Source organism: Erithacus rubecula, assembly GCF_903797595.1.
Source record: "Erithacus rubecula genome assembly, chromosome: 9".
NCBI lineage: Eukaryota > Metazoa > Chordata > Aves > Passeriformes > Muscicapidae > Erithacus > Erithacus rubecula.
In genome coordinates, this window is record NC_136660.1 from 16,765,383 (window position 1) to 16,789,262 (window position 23,880).

General features: G+C 43.8%; 1 protein-coding gene across 1 annotated transcript; it reads left to right on the forward strand.

Moving 5' to 3' along the window:
- Positions 1-2,511: 2,511 nt before the first annotated feature.
- Positions 2,512-18,544, forward strand: PKD2L1 (polycystin 2 like 1, transient receptor potential cation channel; the record flags this gene model as incomplete). The annotated part of the gene is made up of 15 exons (XM_079313130.1): positions 2,512-2,806; positions 6,543-6,656; positions 7,982-8,109; positions 9,220-9,476; positions 10,297-10,521; positions 10,883-11,111; positions 11,482-11,652; positions 12,370-12,551; positions 13,540-13,660; positions 14,213-14,311; positions 15,027-15,148; positions 15,462-15,579; positions 15,807-15,943; positions 16,701-16,848; positions 17,846-18,544. 15 exons carry the CDS (start codon positions 2,512-2,514, stop codon positions 18,032-18,034), a joined length of 2,535 nt encoding a protein of 844 aa, XP_079169256.1. The 3' UTR covers positions 18,035-18,544.
- Positions 18,545-23,880: the final 5,336 nt, after the last annotated feature.

Here is a 23,880-nt window from a genome sequence, read left to right on the forward strand (position 1 = left end):
TCTGTAACTGGTGTCCCAGCATCACCTCTAGCTGGAGAAAACATTTCTGCCAGGGCTGCTTCAGCAGTGGCTGGTGAGCTCCTGGAGAGCCTGTCCTCTTGGGTCTGGTGAGCAGAGTCACCTTCAGTCCCAGCAAGTGACTGCTCTTCATTAATCTTTTTCTAACCATGAAATCTAAATGCTTTGCAGTTCTAATTCAATGTTTGACAGTGCTTTTGAGGGGGAGGAATTTATGAACTCTTTGGCACTCTCTTTACACAAAGGAATTAAGTGTGAGATATCGTTTAAAGGTCTGTGTGCTTGACACACTGACAGAAAAACTTCTGTGGCTGTGGTCCTGTGTCTTATCCTAACGTGCTGAATCCCATTGTGATAGTAGTTTCTGGTTTTGGAAACAGTCTTCCCTGGGTATCTCTGAAAGGTTTCATCTAGGCCTGCTGAAAAATGGATCTCAACAAAGAAGGGATAAAGAAGAATGGAGAAGAGAAATTCTGGTGGGCTGGTTTTCACAAGAATGAAAGTTTGGTGATTAAGGCCCAAGGCACTCTAAGGAAAAGAGATGTAAGTGCTCACAGATGCTACCAGACATACACTGTTCATTGGCCAGGAAATACTGCTGCTCCACATGGGCTCACATCAAACACCACAGAGGGCAGAGCAGAGTGATCTATGAGGTCCTAAAGTATGGATCATATTATTCCCCAGCTGACACATCTCCCATCATTCAAGTTTACTGGCTGAAAAGGAGCTTTCTAGACCCACATAAATTGAGTCACCTCATGCTGCCTGTAAAGCGTTGCATGTATTTTCTTAATTACAGAGTGCCCTTGGTTCTGCCTTGTGTTAGGCTCTTCAGAATCAGGCGACACAGCCATGACCTGTATTCTGGGCTAGGTAGGTGGCCTGCTCTTTCAATACAGGACAACTCCCCTCCTTTCACCATCTGCTCTGTGCCCCAGCCACTGAGACAGCAGATCTGCACTGTACCTGGGCCCTGAAAGATGGGATGGGATGTGTGGTGGTGCCACAGGCAGCAAGAGCTGCACTGTGGAAAAAATCCTCATGTTCCCCCAGAGCAGCAGCCCTGCATGTAAGCCATGCTCCTTGTGCATGGGCAGGGGTATCTGCTGTATGGTCCCAGGAGTGCCATGAATGTCTGGCTCTGGCACGTGGCCTTTCACTGGGGCCTCATTCCTTAGCATTGCTGCTGCTGCTGCTGCTTGGGAGCTCTGCAAATGCTTCCCATCTGTTGAACCCAATGATTCCATGCCACTGCTTTCATCTTGCTAGGGAGTAATAAAACACAACAGGCCCTAGTAATAACAAATTCAATCAAAGGATCCAACCTAGACCTCCAGTGACTTTCCAGCCACTAAGGCTGCCTTCTTAGTGACCTTGTCTCACTGTTGTTCAAGCAGCTGCTTAGTGCCACGATCTTAGGGGGCATCTCTGCATATCCCCACTGGATTGGCAACATCACCTGTTTGAACATTAGAGTCCAAAGAAAACATCCTGACTTGAGCCTACAGGTGTGAGAGTCATGTTGCTTCCTTGGGTAATACCAGAAAAATAGCAACCCTCAGCACCCAAGGAGAGGCACCTCTTCTAAGTTATGTATTCAGAGCTGAGGAAGGACCAGGCTCAGGCCACACATTCTTTTGCAGTCTCATCACCAAGACAAGTGTGTGTCCCAGGGTTATGCCCTGGCACCCCTCAGGGTACAGTCACAGGACCTGTGGTGCCTGGCACAACTACGTGCTGGTAGCCAGTGGCAAGGTGGATGCAGGCAACTCCCAGCCACTGTTCTTGCCAGTTTTTGCCTGTTTGTTATTTTGGTGTGTTTTGTGGGTTGCTTGGTTTTTGTTTTGTTGTTTGGTGGGTTTTTTGTTTGGTTGGTAGGGTTTCTTTTCAATCAGGCTTGCCTCAGGGCACTGCAGGGTTTGTGGAAATACTGTGAAAGCAGGAGATTCCACGCCCTGGTTTCCAAAACGACCACTGCATTTACTCAGTGTTTCACCCCTGCTTTTACCCCCAGCTAAGGAGGAGGAAGGATGCTCCTGCTCTTTGGCCCTTTATGAAAGTGGGAGCCCCCAGCCCCTCTCACAGGGTCGCCCCTGGAACTGACCTGGCTGCAGCACCCGAGGGGTCTGGTCACTCCCCACCTGCAGCCTCCTCTTCCCACGACAGCATCTCGCTCTGTTGCTGCTGGTGAGAAGCAGAGAAGGCTCCTCTGGACGTGTCAGTGTTCCCAGGGCGACTGGGATAACAGGGCTGGCAGTGGATCCTGACAGAGGGTAGTGCCACCCCTCTGATCAGTGTCACCAGCTGAGCTAATATAAAAGAGAGAGGATGCTTACTCTCTGTGGGGAGCTGCTGGTGTGCCCTCTCCTGGCTGCTGAGGCAGACAAGCTGTTTGCCATTGATTATTTCTCTGCTAACTTTTAATTCCAGCCTGGGCAGGCAATCCTCACAATTCCAGTTAGAAAGTACTTCCTCTGGCAGTGGGTAGGCATGAATTTGTCTCACCTGAACAACAAAGCTGAAAGCCACTTTAAAGCACCAGAGGTGCATGAACTGGAGACAGTGGGAAAGAAAGCTTGGGACAATCCTGCTTACAATGGCTCTCCCTCAACCTCCTTGAAAATTCAAACCATCTACAACCCCAAGTCTATGCTGGAGAATCCCTATGAGAATTTTGAAGAGGCTGGGGATCCACTGCCCTACCAGGAAGAAGGGAGCAAAGCTGTGAAGGTGAAGACAAGTCCTTTCCTCAAGTGCTGCTTCTACATCTTCAGAGGCATCCGAGGTAAATCTCTGATATCTCATTAGAAGGGACTTATTAGCCCTCAGAGCAATGGTATGGGAGGAAGGGGAGGAAGAGAAGGGTTGCAGAAGGTAAAAGCCTCATGAGTGTGTGTAGCCCAGGGACCTGTTCAACATGCAGCAGCATTACTCCAGAGATCATCTTTGGCTGATCTGAAAGGAGCATCCTGACTCTGTGTGCCTTGCTATGGGTTCATGGTCTGTCCTATTACCTTTACTACAAGGTAAGGGACTTAGTGGTGTGCTCAAAGTCATGCAGTGAATCTGCTGGCAGAGCTTATGTGCTCTGAAGCCCCAGGAGCCATCACTGTGGTGGTGAGACTATTCTGTCTTTGTGTGCATTTTCTAGATAGAGGTACTGGCTCCTGTGCTACAGTAACATAAGAACTGATAGACGTACCTACCAGAGAAAATCTAGCACTGTCAGGACTGAAATGTAGAGGATTACAGCAATGTATCAAGTAATGCTTTGCTTGAAGACAGCTGAATGAAAGAGGTGCTGTTTTCCACTTTAGAAGACAAAAGGAAATGAAATATTATGTAGGCTTATTCAGAGGCAAACAAAACCCTGGGGGCAAGATAAGTTTTCTGTCACAATACAATCCTGGGTAGAAGCATTATTTAAAGTTTCTTATAGAAGGCATAAAAATCCTAATATTTTAAAAACAGGAAAGATAAAGCAAAGAAGAATAAATTCTTGCCAATGTGTCTTTTTTTCCCTCTCTTGGAAGGCAAGAACCTTTCTCAGAGCTGTACCCTCTAACAGTATGAGTGGGTGAATAACAGTATAGCTGGTCCTGAATTGCACAGCCCCTCTGTGATCAATACTTTTGTCATTGCCATTACAGTCTAACACTACTAATTCACATGGAATTCAGAGCAGAGGCTTTGGAGATTTCTCCTCGCCAAGGAACAGTGCTGAGTGGGTTTGGTAGATTACTCTTAGGCAGTGTATAATTTACCTAGTTTATTCTGAAATGTTTTCCTCTAGGCATTGTTTGAGGCTTAAAGTGGAAAAACATATCCATACTTGAACAACAAATTTCCATTTGTGAGCTGCCAGAGTTGAATTTGCAGCATGTAAATGATGATGACTGTCAAGATACTATATCATATTCTTCTTCTGACTGTTGCAGCAGTGTGTCCTGACACTAAGGGGGCTAAATGGAGCTGTAGAAAATACCAAAGCTGGGAATTCAAAGGCCTCTTTGAGCCTCACTGAAGTGGAGATATTTCCCCAAAAGAATTTGCTTCCTTCCTTTGCATCTTTACTAGGTGCTCATCATTTTTCATTGCCTCTCCATTGCTGGCTTTCCCCTTTCCATTTAGTCACCTTGGTCTCTCACATGGAAAATAGAAGTAGTACATGTAAGTCAGTTAGACAATGAGAGTTTGAGAGGTTGATTTTTTGCTTAAAAACCATTTCCTGGGATTACATGTCCATAGCTAGTGGTAATAGTTGGATTATTAAGCTATTTTTTGTTATCATCAGTTACTGTGCTGGGTTACTAGTGAGTAGCTGCTGCTCCTAGTGCCACTGCTCAGGACCATTCCTCTCTAAGAGGTGTCCAAGCAGCTCTGTGTCCTGGTTCCTGCCTGCCTCCTGCCACCTCTGCTGTTTCATCATGGAAAGACTTGCTGGGCATGGGTGCATGGTGGTTGATGAGGGATACCCAGCTTCCCACTGCCTTTGGAAGAGAATCTCCAGCTGTACCTGAGACTGTGAGCTAGTCACTCACCTGGGTCACAAGTCTGGTTTAAAAGCACCCTCAGAAGATAACGTAGGTGTTACCAGTAATTCTTATCAGTCAATTGTTACTATCAGGAAAGTGAGACATATAAATGAATTGCACTCATAGCCTATTTTCTAGATTCTGTTATTTTTTCTTTGCTCAGCTGTGTGAGTGCTGGATGGTCATTCAAGGTGCCATAAGGAAGGCTTCTAGCCTTGAGTCCTTCTACTCCAAATGTCATGTCCAAAGTAGCTGCATCACCAAGGGGGTAGGTGGTGCCAAAGGAGACAGAGATGGGAACATGCTTCATGTATGAGGTGATAGATTTTCTTGGCATGTTTCCTAAAGACACAGCTGAAAGTAAACCTCAGCTGATACAGTATTACAACTACAGCATGCAATCTGAAAGGAGTGGAGCAGCCTCGTGGTCCTTCAGATATTATTTTGGCCAAGTCTCTGAACCCAAGTTCTCAAGGATATTTGAGTGTGCTTAAATTTAGGTGTACCCGAGTACACTTCTCAAAGTAAAGGAGTGTATTTGCTCCAAACATATGGATAGTAGGGGTTCCCTGCTCATGAAAAATCACCAAACTGGTTTAAAGATTGTGATGTAGTCACGTCTGTGGATGAAGCTAGTAATTTAAAAGCAACTTGAAGAGATGGGCAAATTGTTTCCCCATGTTTTTCTCCATTGTGAAGATTCCTGTAGATCTCAATACTTTCTCCTCTACAGGAGTTAATCCAGATCATCTCCACCCTGTCATTTCTATTGCTGGTCTGGATTGTCCAGAAGAGCCTGGTTTGCTTGCCCAGAAGTGATGGCAGATGCTGCCACAGTCACTATGGTAGTTAATGGTGCAAAAAAAGTCTCTGATCTCTCAGGATGCCAAAGAGCTATCGAAATGACAGGATAAATGCACACAGACCACTAGAACACTCCAGACAAAAAAGAAGTTTGTCATCTGCCAGAGATGACTTCAAATGTGGGCCCTTTGATCAGCTTTGATCCTGGTTTGCAGGAAGATGGTTGTTGCATCCTACTGGGGATAGGAATTGGGGCTGAGCTCTCTAGGAGCTGCAGAAAGCAGCAAGACTATGGCAATTATTGACATGGCTTTCATCACTAGGCTTTCAATTAAAAGTTCTTATGCCTTTCAACTTCAGGAGCATTCCAGAAATCACAACAGAAAGCCATTACAGAAAGAACAAACAAATACACTAATGGTATTAGGTGGTTCATCAAACCCAAGATATCAAGGCTCCTTTTAATGGAAGCATTTGTCTCTTATTGACAACTCTAGTGACATTTAATGAGTTGTGTGAAGAAATAGGATCTTTAGCTGGGTGCAATTGGTGTATTGGATTTTCAGCTAAGCTCCTTTGTTAGATGTCCTGAAGATAATTGGGCTCTAAATGTTACACTGAAAATATTGAGTTGGGTTATTTGATTGAGTTTTATGATAAACATGAAAACTACAAGAGTTTTTAGCTAAGCAAGAGACATATATTTGGGGCCTAAAAGAAGTAAGAGCTATAAAGCTACACCAGTTCTGCAATGGAAGACCTCTCAGAAGGTCAGCTGTTGGCACGTGGGTGACTGAGATGAAATATTATGGTTTCAAGAACATTTGTGACAAAGGCTGAATTTCTGCAAAGAGTAAGCTGAAAAACAGTCAGGAAAATATCTAGCTATAATGAACAGAAAACAGAAAAAACATAAAACTAAATAGTGATTTAACAAAATAAAAAGCCAATATATTTCGGGGTTGGTTAGCCACAGATCTTTTATTCATGCTGGAATCGTTCTTCTTGGGGGTATTTAGCACATTTTTATAGGTCTAGTTTTGAAATTAAAAGTGGCTTGGCCTTGAAAAGTGACAAAACTTCAGCTTCCAACAGTGTTTCTTTTGGAACAGGACTACAGCTCCTCACATGGCCCTTGAGAATGGCCATGAAAACTCCCAGTCCCTTCTTTATACCCAACAGGTCTGTGGGGCACTACGCTGACTGAGAACACAGCTGAAAACAGGGAGCTTTATGTGAAGACCACCCTGCGAGAGCTGCTGGTCTATGTTATGTTCTTGGTGGACATCTGTCTATGTAAGTAGCTGTCATATCTCATAGGCACCATTTCTGTGTGCATAGTGAGGGGAATAATGTGAGATTTTTATTTTTTTTTTTTGCTAGTCTTCCTTGCTCTGCTGTAAATGTTACATTTACTGTATGGGCACTCACAGCAGCAAAAAGCTGTCACAAACCTACAGAACTGATGCTGAGAAGTAAAATTACTGACCAATGCTAACTGATTTTGGGTAGACTTGAGCAGTATTTTCTGACTGTTATTATCAGTTTCAGCCATTGGCTCCTCAGTCCTAGGAGAATCTGCCTAAGGTCTTTTCTCAGATTCAAAGCAAACACTCAGCACCCAGAGAGCAGCTGTAGAAACTTTCTGGTATCAAAGACACAGTTCAGGGATATTTTCCCCTCTGAGACTGGATGGGTGGCTGAGATGATAAAGCAGATGGCAGCTCACCCTGTTGTTCTTGAATGCAATGTGTCCCTGTACTGAATGCTAATGCTAATAGAGACTTTGTGTCAGTAGGACAATGGCTGTTTGGTTTTGCAAAGGTTCATTTGCTATCACAAGTGAGCACCTGTGGCATGGGACAGTGAAGAGGGTTATATTTCATGTACCCCATGGCAGGAGAGATGGACAGACAATACCACCCTAAGTTACTATCATGCTGGTCCAGGGAGACAGTGCTTCAGTCACTCTTTCTAAAGAACCAAGACACGCACACAGACGTACTTGTTGTCACACGCTGACGCATCCAGGAGGTGTGGGGGGTTATGTCTTCAATGTCAGGTACTTTGTTTTCCTGGTGTCCTTTCAAGAGTAGGACATGTTCTTAGCGAACACCATGATGGATGTTTTCCTGAAGGAAGGAACACTGGAGAGTTGAAACAACATGTTTGTGGAAGTTAGAGCCTGCTCCTCTTGGAGTTTCTTGGTAGATGAAAACTTACCTGGAGTTTTTCACTTGGGAAAATAGGGTGGTCTTCATGGCTTCACATCAGAAATTCAAAATATAGATTGTGGACTTTGTTCTGAGAAATAAAATTGCCCTTAGAAATTTTGTCTGGGAACAAAAACTGTTACCCAGAATGTTCAGTTTTATCCTCCAATGGTCTTCTCTCACTACTTAACTGTTGTAGTTGGTCAGTCTGACAGTTTAAACTCTGTAACACAGAGCAAATAACTTTGTAAATCCCTAAAAAAGCAAAAAGCCTTAAGATTTATTCTCCTGTGCCTTGTTCAGTTTACCTGTGAAAATGCAAGGTACATAGAAAGTAGATATATAAATACGTTTATATCAGGCTCCAATATTCAGGTATAAGGAAGTACCCTCCTCTTGTTCTCTTAGTGACATATGGAATGACAAGTTCCAATGCCTATTACTACACCAAAGTGATGTCTGAGCTCTTCCTGCAGACCTCTACAGATGGCCGTGTCTCCTTCCAGTCCATTGGCAGCATGGCTGACTTCTGGGTGGTGAGTACGGATCGGGCCAGGGCAGCCCTGAAACTCAGCTAGACTGGGATACTCAGTTCCCTCTGAAGTACAGTCTAGTGATTTCAGCAAGACATTGCTGCCACAAGTTTTTGCCAGCTACTAGCCATAGTTGCAGTAAAATTTGCATGTAAAATGTTTATTGAATTAAAGTATAATTTATCTCTGAGCACTGTGTCCAGAATACTGGCTAGGCTAAGTTTTGTGTGTGCCCAGAAGAGTTCGTTTCCCAGTAAAACAAGCAGGACATAACAAAATAGTTTTGGTGATATAAGCGTCAGCTCATTGCACAGATAGGAAGTACTGCCTAGGGAAGCCAAGAAATTTACTTCAGGTTTACTTGTGGCACAAGTGGCTTTGAATCCTAGAGTTCAATGTCTTCAAGCTGGTGTCTTAGTAACAGACTTTTTATAGCGTTTTGAGAAACATCAAAATTAACTTGCCTGTAATTCATGCCTGGGCTTGTCTAATCTATAGATTATTTAGGAAGAAACTGGATTAAAATTTGCAGTGACTTTTATCAAAGAGAATAAAGAAGGGGAAAAACATCTCAGGTCTAACATTTCTGTGAAGATAAGTGAAAGAATAATGAGATTCTCAGTGAAGGCCATTGAGTTATTGCCACTACTTATCTCTGACAGCCAGAAATTGTCAATTAGAGTTGTCTTTTTCTGTCATATTAAAACACTCCAGCAAACAATGGCACTATTGTTTCCCCACCCCTGTTTCCAGGACACTGGCACACGCACTTTTCATCATTCGCAACTTGTGCCACAGCAGTTCCTTGAGAATTGTGCTGACTGAAGTAGAAGAGGCAATGAGACTTGTAGGGTTCTCATTTCTTCATCAGGTATAGAAGGTGCCACATCACAGGCCTGTGAGAAACCAACAATGACCCTGCTGCCCAGCATCCCTCCTCTACCACCAGCCCTGGTCTTTCCTCTCCTTAACATACATGCAACACAAACCACTACTACTTTCCATCTTGGGGACCATAGAGGGGTGGGTCAGCTCTTACTACCTCAATCCTAGACTAAGAAAATTCCTCTGAAGCACGAGCTATGAAGGAGTTCTCCTCTGCCTCCTTTGCAGTATGCACAAGGTCCCCTGCTGGACAATCTTTACTGGACAAAGTGGTACAACAACGAGTCCCTGGCAGCGCACAGCACCCAGTCGTACATCTATTATGAGAACCTGCTGCTGGGGGTGCCACGCATGAGACAGCTGAAGGTGAAGAACAACTCCTGTGTGGTCCATGATGACTTCAAAGAGGAAATCTTGGGCTGCTATGATGTGTACTCTGAGGACAAGGAGGAGAGGGTCTCCTTTGGGCTCATCAATGGAACGGCGTAAGTTCATCTAATCCAAATTAGTCTCTTCTAGACCAAATAAGAACTGCTGAGCTGCAGGATGCTGGGAGTGAGTTTCTCACATAAGGCTGGAATTCCCCTTGCAGTCAGAGACAAAAAGTCCTTTTTGTCTATCAAGAAGATCTAGTGTGGAGAAGCACAACAGAATGAGTTTTCAAATTGGAAAAGCCATGAAAAATCCAGTGGGAATACAGGAATAAATTGTTGCCTATTTTTAAGAGAGTGAGGATAAACAAAGACCTTTGGGGCCAGATCCATCAAATGGCAAGCTGGCACTCAGCTGGCTTGTTACTATTTGCTTTCCTCTGTGATTTCAGGATCCAGAGAAAAGGGAGTACATCCCTTTTATCTTGACAACCTGTTTCCCTATAATAGTGTTAGGTAGCTGCAGTTTAACAACTCTGCTCACTGCATGAATCTTGATCCATGAGTGAGAAGCTATAATTCATTAGGAAATACGAGTACAAGAGCATTCTAAGCAGATGGTGGTAGAAGGCAATAGAGCAGATCCTGAGAATGACCTCCATGAAAACAAGATTGATATAGCCAACAAACCTCAGAATTTTCCCTTCCTAGTGTTGCAAATCATGTTGTGTCACTGCTGGGAAGCACTAAAAACTAACCATAGAAAACTAACCACAGCGGTTACCAGTACTATATAGGGTTAGACCAGGAGTAGGAGTAGGAGCCAATTCATCAATTGAAAATTGCTCTGCCCCTTGAAGATATATTTTTTTCCTGGGTACAAGGTCATATTCAAGCCTGGGCAGGTGAAGTTTTTGTGCCGTGTCTGTTGCAGGTGGAGATACCATTCTGAGGAGGAGCTGGGTGGTTCATCTCACTGGGGAAGACTAACCAGTTACAGTGGGGGAGGATACTACATAGACCTCAAGATGACCAGAGAAGAGAGTGCTGAAGCCCTGCAAGTCTTAAAGGAGAATCTGTGGCTGGATCGGGGGACACGAGTTGTCTTTATTGATTTCTCTGTGTATAATGCAAATATCAATCTGTTCTGTGTTTTGAGGTAAGCAGAGTCCTGATGAAAATTCTTCAGCCTCTTGCATCTTCCTCAATGCATCAATCTGTTTCTTAAAATGCAAATATTTTATTATGGTCTACCAGTGGGGTGTCTGAGTCATATCAGTAGAAATCATATGGATTATTGAGAAGTCTTGGTCTTACTTGAAATAACCAGACACACTTCTTGCCACCTTTCACCCTTTCCTATCTCAGGCAGTGAAACAGCAGAGATATGGCTGCATCAACACATACACAACACTTCCACTCATGGTCTGGTGAAGAGCTCATGCTAAAGTTTGATGCCTCTAAAATTGCCTCTGAGCCTCCATCCCCTAGTTTGAAATTGTTTCCTTCTCCCCTCCAAGGTTAGTGGTTGAGTTTCCAGCCACTGGTGGTGCCATTCCGTCCTGGCAAATCCGGACAGTGAAGCTTATACGGTACGTCAGCACGTGGGACTTCTTCATTGTTGCCTGTGAAATTGTATTCTGTGTCTTTATCTTCTACTATGTGGTGGAAGAGGCTTTGGAGCTCCGTATCCACAAACTTCAGTACTTCACCAGCATCTGGAACATTCTGGATGTAGTTGTCATTCTGGTGAGTATCCTTGCACGCTTTTTTGGGGGGAGCAGTGGCAGAGATGTATAAGAGCCAAAATAAATGAAGGCATGTGGAATTTAATCTAGATAAGACAAGAAGTGTTTTTTTTTTATGCTAAAATGCACTGCAGAATAAATGGACAGACACTCTTGTGTCTGGAAAATCTGCTAGGAGAAAATTCTTTCTTAGGGATGCTGAAGAGACTGTGAAGTCAGGGCATCATTCAGCACATCACAACCGTATTTCCATAGTCCACCACTAGACTACAGCTCTGAAGTGGGATTCCAATGAGTTCTGTGACATTTCAATTTGCATGGAAAGCATAGACACAGTGGTCACTGCAGACTATTCCTCGTTCTCTTTGCAGCTCTCCATTGTTGCTATTGGGTTTCACATCTTTCGCACCACTGAGGTGAACAGGCTGCTGGGAGAGTTGCTGAAACGCCCCAACACCTACGCAGACTTTGAATTCCTGGCATTCTGGCAGACACAGTATAACAATATGAACGCAGTCAACTTATTTTTTGCCTGGATCAAGGTATTGTAGAGGGTCTGGGAGGTGCCAGGTCTCCAGTCAGGCCTCTCCTTCTAGATAGCTTGAGGGTTGTCTCTTCCATGCCTCTGAGTAAATGAGTGTAACAGCTATAGAACAGAGCATTTTCCTCAAACTCATATGCTCTGTTTTGCAGTAAATCTGGGCAACTTTTCACCCTGCATCCTGAGGTGAATTATTTGGAGATAACAGTCAGGGATATGAGCTCAGACACTGTGGTTTAAAAGTGGTTTTCAAAAATGCTGAGTACCATGTAACTTTGTCCATCCTGTACTATTTTCGTATTTTTGAGGATAATCTTGCAAACCATAGTTTGTTTTTTTTTTTTCATAATGGTCACTCAAGAGCTGGAAATGACTCATCTGTTGACACAGACTTTGCATTTCAACTAAAGCATCTTGGTGTGGCAGAAAGCCACTAAGGGAGTCCACATCAGCCTTAAGAGATTTGTCCTTCTAGCAGTCCCTGTTTATATTTTCCTTTGACAGAGGGAACAAAGTCATATGTTTGTGAACCCAGAGAAGGATGGTGGCACACCTGGGATAAATGTCCTAAAGACTAAGCCACCATTCCCTAGCCAATTTTCTCCTCAGTACTTTGTTCTGTAATGAACCTCTTGTCTTACAAGCATGTGCATACATGAGAGGGACTGACCTAGCTGATGGTTTGGCCTAACTTTGTCCCCATTCTTCCATCCTGCAGATATTCAAGTACATTAGCTTTAATAAAACAATGACCCAGCTCTCCTCCACGCTGGCACGTTGTGCCAAGGACATCCTGGGCTTTGCCATTATGTTCTTCATTGTCTTCTTTGCCTATGCCCAGCTGGGTTATCTTCTTTTTGGGACACAAGTGGAAAACTTCAGTACCTTTGTTAAATGCATGTAAGTGTGTAAGTTAGTACCATGTTTCTGTAGTTTTATCAAAATAATTTTAACTGCTTTCCACTCTTCTCCCCCAGTTGCAAATCTCAGTGTCAGACTCCTGCTGTATCTCATAGTACTAAAGCCACAATGGTTATTAATAATAATTAATATTAAAAATATATTTTTATTATTAATAATAAATGCTGACAGCCTTCTGGACAAAAGAATGCAATGAGAAAACTGAGGGCAGATTTCTCCCTCTCTGGTGTTTATCAGTAAGGAACAAGGGATATGGTGGAAATTGCTAAGGATATCTATTTCCATAGAAATCCCACATATATTGGTCAATATATCTGAGATGGAGGATGACCAGTGGGTGGATGAGCACACACACAGAAGGGAGTGTTTCAGAAGTGAGTTAAAATCCTGTCTCAGACAATCCTGCAGTCCATGGGCCTGCTCAAGTAATGTGTGATGTTAAGGGAGGGATCTGCTACAGCAGTGTTTTTCAGCTCGTGTTCCACAGACCTCTGGGTGTTCAGGTCCTGCCTTTGGGGGGTCTGCAAGAGAAAACTCAGATAAGGAGACTTAGGATCAATACACTTAAACTTCCTTCATTATAGGGGCTATGAAATACAAAAAGTTGAAGAGCACTGTCCAGTTCTAACATCCCTCCAGAGTCTCACAAACTCTCTTGCAAGAGATGGCTTTGTTGAGTCAAATGCCTTTAATCAGGGAAGTTTTTTTTTTACTCCTATTAATACCAAAGCATTCTTTGGACAAACTGAATTTGTGTGGAAACTTATTTTATTTTCTACTTGCTCTAACCAGATCATCTTGCTTGACCCCTGAAATACTATGGATGCATTTAATTTGCCAATCTGGAGCAACTTAGACCCTGCTCTAGTTTGTGCCTGTGCCCATCTGGGCTGCAGGCAGGTTCAGGTTCACTTCAGAACTGTTTGCATGTGCCTTTGTGTGACCCTGTGCTCTTTCTTTCCCCCAGTTTCACCCAGTTTCGGATCATTCTTGGTGATTTTGACTACAATTCCATTGACAATGCCAACAGGGTCCTCGGGCCCATTTACTTTGTCACCTATGTGTTCTTTGTTTTCTTTGTTCTTCTGGTAAGCAACAAAGTCCTCCTTGTCCCGGTGCTGAAAGCAGTGTTTGGGTTAGGTGCAAATGCTTAGAAAAGGAGTTTCGTTACAACAGCTTTGCAGTGCAAATAGACCACAGTAGGCAAAGAGTGTGTTACTACAATTGGGGATTTGATGATTAGAGTGATTAAAGGCCAGCATCTGTGAAGGTGAAGACTGAAACTGACTGGCTTCCTAGGCAATGGATGCAGAGGGATGTTCATAATAACCAGGTTAAACAGTGTCAGGAGTCCATATGTAACCTAAGATTTTGCAAGAGAAGATAACAAAGGTAGTATTTGAGGTGGGAACAAGTGTACTTTCAGCCACTGCTTTAACTGCAAAAACTTAAGAAAACATGGTGTGGCTGAAATGGGCTTTTTCTTCACCACCTTTCATTTGCCCAAGAGATACCCCACAGGGAAACAACTCCTTTTTTAACTAAGTCTTGTACATCTGTGCCTGTTTCTTGCTGCTTCAGCTGCTGGAGCAGGCAAGATGTCTCAGGCATATTCATCTCACTTCTTTCCCTTTTCCTAGAATATGTTTCTGGCCATCATCAATGACACCTACTCAGAAGTCAAGGAGGAGCTTTCAAGTCAGAAGGATGAGCTGCAGCTCTCTGACATCTTGAAGCAGGTGATGAATAGTTAAACCTGTGCTACTTTCTAGCTAAATCATGAAGCATTTTTTGTAAGTCCCTGACCTAAGTGGAGTTTACTAGTGAGAAACAGTGGATGCCAACTCCAGGTCCCCCTTCTTTGTGTGCACAAGAGTCACAATTCCTTTCTGGGATAAATCAAGCTCCCAGACCCTTTGGCAATAAGAAGATGAGAAAGCAGGTGTTGAGGGAATCCTGTTACTTGATACAGTGTTTCTGAGAAACTTCTTCCCAGGATGGTGTCTAGACAAAGCTCTTTCAGTCCTTAATAAAATGTACTTTGATCAATAATATGGCAAGCCCTGCTGTGCTAAGCTGAGCCTGTTACAGTGGCACAAATCTAGCAGGTTACATCTGGCTTTCCCATGGGTAAATTCCAGAAAAGTTTCTGGAAGCTCACAATTCTGTTGTGGGATCAATATTCTGCAAGGAATAGTATTTGAGACCTTATCTTAAACAGCTGATGTGTTGGGAGATCAGATAGGGGAAGATCTGAGATGAGAAAAGCAGAGGGGTTAGCATGTTAGTGTCACCCTGAAGGCATGATTCCAGCTCAGAGATGAGGTTCATACAGCATTGCTTTATTTGTTTGAAAACTCCTGGTATTATTACTCACTTGTATCATATTGCCCACCCTGCTCTACTTTTCACTGTTGTGGGTGTGTGATTCTGTGTCTCTGTCTTTGCTAACAGAGCTACAATCGGACACTCATGAGGCTGAAGCTGAAGAAGGAGCAGATTTCTGATGTGCAGAAAGCCCTGCAGAATGGAACAAAACAATTAGACTTTGAAGACTTCAAGAACAGCTTGAAGGAGTGAGTCAGTTTGAGGGATGCCCACTTAGTCCTTTCTCTTAGTAATACAGGTGATTTTAATTTTCTGCTTTTCAAGACAAGGAGAGCAGTTAGCTCAGATCTGGGCAAGTTAAGACAGAAAGAAAAAAAATCTTTCCTCAAATGTTTAATTTCCTGTTATAAATAGGTTTGTATAACTATCTCTTGCCCATTTGGGATTATTAGGTTTGTCACCAGCAGGAGGAAACAACACACTGATGTCAAAATTTCCACTCTGTTAGAGCTTAACAGTATAATTCTATGCTTTGAGTTTTCTCTTTTTATTCTTCTGCAGACTGGGCCATGCAGACCAGGAGATCACAGCAGCTTTCTCCAGATTTGACAGAGATGGCAACCACATCCTTGATGAAGAAGAGCAACAGCAGATGAAGCATGACCTAGAGGCAAAAAGGGTAAAAAAGGAAAAGGGCAGGGAAAAAGATCTTCTCTTTGGTAGATGTCACTACAAAGTGGTCTCAGGAATCTTTGGGTTTATGGTATAAACTAAGCAGATAACTAAAATATAGTTCCAACTCCACCTGGATGCAGCTGAGCATGTTGCTGCCTGTGAAGCTCTGTGTTATTGACAGTAAAGCTGACCACAGAGTTAGTATTTTGCAGGAGTTTCTTTGTTTTCCAGGTTGCTCTGAATACAGAGATTGAAAATTTGGGGAAATCCTATGGTGACAACAACCTGGATGAGAATCTGACCTACGTGGAAGCAAGGAATAACCAAACCAATAAGGCCACCTGGGTCTCCAAAGAAGAGTTCCAAGTGTATGTTTGTGCTGTCAGTAGTTTAAACACCCTGCAAATGAGGGTCCAATTTCTGCTGCTTTTGTCCCTGATGTAACACTTTACAGTGGTGCTGAGCAGTTTCAGTAAGATCTTGTCCCTTTTATCTTGCACCTGTGTAAATAAGCATGTCAGGATATAAGTGAAAATGTTCTAGTAATGTAACTTGCTTGTTCCTGTAAAAGACTGTGTTGAGAAATTTTGCTTTCTGCCTCTTGAATAACCTTTGCATCTAGCCACAGGCATTATACTGTCATGTTTTAGGTCAGAAAGTGGCCCAAATAACTGGGCCAGGGAAAGTTGATACCCTTACAGAAGGTCCTGTAGCAATAAATATCCTTGATTTATAGCCTAGTTGGCCTTTATCCTCCAGGTCCAAGAATAACATTTGGCTGTTTCTTCCATAGGCAGAGCACGGGATAAACACAGCACAGAGAATTAGTGTATCTTGATTCTGCTACTGAGAAACACTGAGCAAACCATATAGGGCCACATCAAAGGAGAGACAGGTGCAATATTTAATAATGGAATTATACTGTGTCTCGGCTGGGATCCATCCAAAACAGAACCACTAATTACAGGTGAAAACACAGTGTAGCAGAGAGTTATGTCACCAGCAGGTGTGCATCAGTGATATGGGAGCATTCACTTCTATTTGAGGTCTCTGGGAGAAGTTTGCAGCAAATCCCTTTATTCATCATAAGAAAAAGCTTACAAATGTTCTCCATGTCTCCCTCAGCCTTCTGCATCGTGTGCTGCAGCTGGAACAGTCCATAAACAGCATTGGCTCCAAGATTGATGCAGTGGTGAACAAGCTTGATGTGCCAGAAAGAAAAGAGCTGAAGAGGAAGGATCTGTTGGGCAAACCATTGGGTGATGTTAGCAAGGTTGGTAGCCCTCCACCATGACTGGAACCAGCTTTTCACATCAGATGACCAGCTCTGCTGGGAGAAAGGGCCTGGTCCCATCTTTGCTTTTCCAATCTTCATTGACTTAAGACAAAAAGGCTTGGGCAAGGGTCATCATTTTATATGATCAATCCTTTTCTGTTTAAGCAAAATGACACAAAACCTCTTGCTTTCAAGTCCCTACAGTTAACCCTAGTACCTTTAAACACACCTTCTGGCTCCTTTGAGGCCAACCTCAGCCCTGTGGCAGTGGATGAAATTTGCCTGTCTTCAGTTGCTTTCTAACTGTTCTTCCTCAAACATTAAAATGATCAAACTGTTCTTTCCAGCAAGAGCATCTCATGGCTGTCATGAACAGTGATCTTAACATCTTGCCTGTGGATTATTTATCACACAGAATCTTATATCACTGCAGAATTGTGACTTTTGCCAAAGAGTGCCCATATTGAGTCAATCAGTGTATTTTGGATCTTCAGCTTTAAAGTCAAAGGCAGCAAGGCATGTGGGAGCCATGTCACTACTTCACGGTTTTGTGGCTTCAATAAGGAGAATAGCCAAACAGCACAAAGTGATCTAGTAGAGTCAGAAAGAGGCCTCCCGTTTGCAGAGTAGTCTTGTGATCCCTTCCCATCTGAAAGAGTGTTTTAGGAGGTGCTACTTCTCATGTGAACATGCCCAAAATCTTCTGCTAGTGTTTGTTTGCAGATTTGCTTTGTCACAGCATTTCTGTGAATGTGTTCACAAAGGATGAAAAGGGATGAATTGCTCCTTGTTTGTCTAAAGCTTGAATGTGCATTCAGCAGTGCATTGCAGCAGTGTATTGCATCCTTAATGGACAGGCAGGCTTGTTCTAATTTCTGAGAGAATGTGGGAAGATACTTTAGTATCACACACACCTTGCCTCTTTCCTGGAGTGTTGCTAGACTTTTTGGTAGCTTGCTTGACATTGCAGGTCACACTTTCTTCTTGTTCACAGGAGGAAGAAGCCAGTCAGGAAGAGCTGCACCCCCAGAGCCTAGACCAGCTGGGGAAAGAAGAAGCAGAAAGCTGGGGGGTGGAAGACATACAGAGAAACAACCTGAGTGTCAACTCTTCCCACAATGGGGTCTATCACATCTTGCCCAAGTCAAGTGTTCTGGGGTTTCAGGTGCCCAAGAACCTCTAGCCAGTCTGATGTGCTCTTCTACAGCAGTGCTTAACAGCCCAGTGCTCCCAGTCTGGCTGCTATGGTACCAAGTCACTGTCAGTTGTTCTCCCACTGTTAGGATAATCCAGACAGCTGGACACAGACATCACTGTTGCCAGGAACTCTTACTGTGAAAAATCAGGGATGCTCTTCTCCAGTGTAATGATGTATCATGTCACAGAGGTAGAACTTCTGCCCCCCTTCACCTTCTCCCCTGTACCCATGTCTCAAGAGGAGGTGACATTTGGCACTAGGTGATATATTAGATTTCTGTCTCTGAACAGGCTGGCACAACATTGTTTATGTAGCCTTCCCCAAAAAATAGGGACCCCAGAACTCTGAACATTTGTGTCCAGAGTGGCATATTGCAACTTGTTCCCAATACACGATGGTCTGCAGGAGAAATATATGGTTGTTATGTCAAGAAAGCAGAATATAATCACCAGTGTGAAATGGGAAGAAGAAATGTAATTGTTTCTACCTGATTACAGTCAGTTTTGTTCTGTTGTAGTTTGTTTCCAGATTACCTTGGTAACCCTCTCTGTGCCTTAGATTCAGGTCTTGAGGAAAGAGATTACTAGTGCTTAACTCTAGATAACACAAGTGTAACTGGGAGAAGGTTTGAAATATTCTAAAATGAGAAGCATTTGGTGGAGTACTAGGTCTGAGTGTTAGGGAACAAACTTCTGTTTATATGGTTTCTGATATAGCTGTTGACACTAATAAATTTTTGTCATTTACTTTCACAATCCTTACATTGCATCTCAAGATTCTTGTCCCTTGCAAACTAGCACCCTGATGCTTGTTTTTGTCAAGGAAACAAATTTGCAGTTGTGAATGCTGACACCATTTGCCTTGAAGAATATTGTAAAATTGATATGTGTCAGTTTCTTTACCACATGCAAAATATTTCTTTTCCAGGCATTTTTCTTTTTGCTGAGGCTTCCCTTTCCTTGTAATTGGTGCAGACTACAGCTGGTATTACAGGGCCATTGTAAATATATTTCAAATACCTTTATCACTGATATTCTGCAATAGTTAACATCAAATAGGCTCTGTAGGCTTAAAGCCAATAGCAATGTGAGCTGTACCAGACCATGCTAGCAGCTCTCATTAGTGCTACACTCTTAAGTGTGCTGTGCAGTGCAGTGATAGGTTTAGTGGGGCAGCTTGCATTGCACCTTTTTTAAGATGGATGTGTCACTGCATTCTGGGGAAAGCCTCCCTGGCAGTGTCTGAAGGACCTCAGGATGAGCCCTGTCCTCAGATGGCCCAGGTTTCAGGGCTGCCACAGCCACAAGATAGTCTTGGTAAATTGAAGCAGTGTCATTCAACAAGGGCCCAGCAGGAGCTGTGAGAAGGAGCTTCTTGTGCAGCCCACAGGGAGCTTAGATTTCAGACAGGAGCTGTGGAGGCAGGAACTGTGGGGTCTCATGACTCAATTCCCAGCATCAGCTGGTCCTGCTATTGGGGACAAGACTTATCTGTGAGATATTGACTCCCAAATCTACTGAATTTAGAATTCAGCAAAACTTCTTACCTTCAGCATTTCTAGCTGAAAACAGAATAATGGTGTTGCATACTTCCTCCTCCTCCCTCCCTACATTGAAGCTATTATCTTAATCAGAAAACAGCCTGTCAGGAAAGCTTCCTGAAATAGGCTTTTTCACCCCTCCTTCCAAATTTTAATGAAACAGAAACTTCATATGCTAAATTGTAATTCAGCAGAGGAGTTACATGCTCTATAATGAGCTCAAATAGTGCACACAGCCCTTTGTAGCAAATTCATCAGGTCTTCTGTGTGTTGAAGGGCACAGAGGAAAGTTCTTACATATGAATTTGTAAGACCTTGTTGCAGATCCTGGCTCAAGAGCAGACTATGAGTACAAGGCATAATTGCAAAGTAAGAAAAAGTTGGTTTTTTTTGAGGTCTCTAAAGAGTGTCTGCCTTTTCCATGGACTCAAATTACTGGATGAGATTTTGAGTCTGTATTACTGCACAGATGTCAAATGCACAGGATGCAGATCTTTTAGGCATTAAGTCTGGCATTTTGGGAGAGATCCAAGCAGCAGTTGTCTGCTTCAGGTGGTTGAACCTGTGCTAGTAGCCAGTATAAGACACGTGGCTGGCTGAGGCTGATCTCCTTAACCTAAAAATAACTACTGTGAGAGTAACAGGATCCTGAAATCAGGTTCTGCCAAGAAAATAAAGGTAAAACGTCTTAGTTGTAAAGCCTGGTTTTACAAAGCCTCAGATTTCTCATAAGGGAGAGTGTTGTTTAGCTGCTCTGTTCAAAGAGGTGATTCAGAACCTCCCTCTCTGCATTGCCCAGTGTTTCTTTTCTTCTGAGCTGTGCCAGACCTCAAGACCAGCCCCACAGATAACCTCCCACTGAGGCAGGGATGTTGCAGCCACAGCAGCACAGTGTAAGAGCCCTGCCTGTCACTACACAGCAGAAGATAACATTCAATCCCCTGCTCCTTTCTGCACAGGGACTCCCATAACTATCAGGGAAGGCAGGTGAGGTATCACAGCTGAACTCAGATCCATGGGACAGTGACCAACAGCATCAGGCAACCAGCTCCCAGGCACTGAGTCTGCTCTTGAGGACAGCAGGAGGAGCAAGATGGTAATGTGCAGTGTTTGCTCATGCCTGAAACTTGGGAAGCTAGTTTTCCCCTGCAAAGGGAGAGCATGGGAGTCTCCACAGGGCCACTGCAGCTGGGAGAGATGTCTGACTCTCACTCTGCCTGTCTCTGGTAAATGCAGGAGACTCTAGCCCAGCTTGCCAGGGCTCTCCCTTTCTCTCTGGCAAGAACAGCCTGGCAGCTGCTTCTCCCTTGGACTTGGGGGACAGCAATCAGCCTGCCATGCTGAGAAGCCCTAAACCAGCTCTGGCTGTGATGAGATAGGAACTGCAGGCTGTAGTAGTCTCCCAGGTCAGCTCTTTCCCCCCTTCTTGGCAGAAAGACCCCTTCCCCTGTGCTGTGATTTTAGTAGTGCTAGTGTTTCTCAGTGTAAAACAACTTCTGTTACTGGTATGTGCCCATGCCTGGATTAATCTTGTATTTCTTGTGCATCTTCATGCCACTGTGCCTTGTCTGTTCTTTGTCCATGCTGTCATGTATGTGATGTGTCCTAGAGCAGGCACGGAAATTACTTGTCCCCAGCATTTGCTTTTGTGCAATTGTGAACTGTGATTTCAAACTTGTTGAGAAATAATATCAATATACCAAATGGTAAGCCCATACAGCTTTTCTTTTCAAATACATGTTGTTGGGACTCCCATCAGAAGCTGATATTACTTAGATGATACATGTCTGATGAGTAAAGTATTTGTTCCTCGAAAAAAAGGTGCATGACTGTGTTTTGTTTTAATCTGCAGAGGATAGTCTTCCAAACTGCACTGTGCCAGCTGTGCCTTGAAGTGGTTAAAATCTTTGGGAAGAGGTTTGGGAAAGTATGAAGTGCTTTGAAGAGATATCAGTGGTTATCACTGTTATTTATGTTGGCACTAGCAGTGGATGTGGTCTGAGGCCCACTCTGGCAGGTGCTGTGTACACTCCTGATTTAGAGCCACGGGAGAAGGAAGCAGTGTCCTGGCCATGATTTCAAAGTACAAGTGAGGCAGAGAGAAATTCATGGATGTGTGCAGGGAAGGGCATGGCAGTGATGTCTGAGAGCAGGCTCAGGCATCTGGCAATAAGCAGCCCCAACCAGCCATAGCCATGAGCGTGGAAAGCTCCTGGTTGTGTGGCTTTGCTGTGTCTCTCCAAAAACATGATGCCACAGTCTTAACAATGAGCAAGCCTAACTTTCCCTGTTTAAAAGGAACACATAAATCCCCTGACCCTTCCACAAATACAGCCAAGCTTTTAGTTACCTTACCAGCCTGTTTTGGTTTACCAGTAGATGTCAGCACTACTCACAACCCCTGGCACCTACACTCCCTTCCCTTCTGTTTTCAGTGGACAGAAACAAATCTGACATTTGTTTTACTGAGAGAAATTAAGATACAGAAACATTCTCTTCGTGGTGGCAAAGACAGAAGCAGAATCCATGGCTTCCAATAGGTACTTTATAATACTAGATTCTCACACTTGAGTATTTGTTGCAAACTTATCTCAGGCAGGTTATAATTCTCCCTACAACCTGTAAAAAGGATTTCTACTGAGGTTTTGCTCATTTTTTTCAGTCTTGTGAAAAGTTCCTAATGAGTGCTATTATTAGCCTGGAGCTGCTGCTAACTGGCCAGCCTTTAGCACAGAAGGCTGTTAGCTGGAGGCTGCCCTGCCCCAGTCTGTTTTGCAAACACGCCCTAGCAGGAATCCCTTACAAAGAAAAGAGCAACATCAGGGAACAATTATCAGTATTCAGAGTTTATCAGCAACTAGTGAAAAAGGGAGGGGAGTAGCCAGCACCTGATGATCTAGCTGATTACAAGCCCAGATGCTGTGCCATCCTTTTGCTGGTCACAGAAACCCTAATCCAGGTCTCCAAACATAAAAGCAAGGAGCCTGGGAGTGTGAGAGCAGTAAAAGTAGGAGGAATTTCAGTGAATGTCAGGTCCAGTCCTCATTCTGGGCTCAGAGGTTAAGGGATAACCTGAGACATGGCACAGTTCAAAGCTTATGGCCCGTTTTCAGAGGTGGCAAATGCCAGGCATAGCTCTTTGCCAGCCAGCCACGCTGTACACATGCCAGGCACTCAGGCAGGTGACAAAAGGGTGCCAGCCCCACGGGGTGCGGTGAGATAAAGCCCAGCTCTAGCTGAAGAGTGCTGAAGGAGGAGTGCAAAAGTTCAGCTGACAAAACAATGTCTGTTCAGCGATGGGTCTCCAGCCTGAATCAGCCAGCTTTGCTGAGGTGTGCCACAGCAAGTTACCAAGGGAGCCTGTGTGCATGGCAGTAACAGGGCTCTACAGCACAGGATGTCCCAAACAGCTCTGGATGGTGCTGTTTCCTGGCCACTGCCATCCCCAGAAAATATTAATCGTTACTCTGATAGTAAATTCATCTCTGGGTGCCAGAAGGCACAGCAGCCTAAGAAACAGCCACTCAGAGCAACATGTAAAGCAGGAACTTCAAGCTGGCTTTGCTTGTGCTGCCTGACAAGGGACTGAGAAGCCATCCCAAATGACCATTTCCATCAGCTGTGAGTGTCTGTAGGGTCCCCCTTCTGCAAAAAGGCATCAAAAGTAATAGTAAAGGGTGAGCTCAGAGAGAAAAACTCCATCTCTGTGCTCACACACACCTGCAGACATATTGCTGTAATGTTGCAAACCACCCAGGTTGTTCAGACATGTTTGAAGTTCACAGAGAGCAGACTTTGAAAACACATGCAAAGACTTTTGGGACAGACTAAAGGGCAGAGCTTCTTCTCAGTTTCCTATACATTAAAAGATGGTAGGCTTTCTGAATCCTTTCAGGAACAACTGCCTTTTCTACTTCAAAGAGTTTTATTCTGTTCAGGCCCAGGAGAGGCCATGCCACCAGCAGGCATCCTTTACCAAAAAGAGAATAGGGTAACCTTATTGTAAAACAGGACAGATTGTATTTGCTTCTGTTCTTTTACCAAATACTCTTGAGGAAGGAGAGATGTGCTCAAATAAACTGTTCAGCATGTGAGCACCAGGACCTCTGTCCAGATGCTGTGGTCAGGGTCCTCGTCATGACACAGAACAAGGAACCAGCTAGAGACCTCTCATGTCTCCTCCATCCTTGGCCTGGTGACCATGGGTTATTTACGAATGAGTCTTTTCACATGCTTTGGGAGATGACAGTGTTCAGTTTCTTGTCCTGTCCCTCCTCTGTGAGTCATTAAA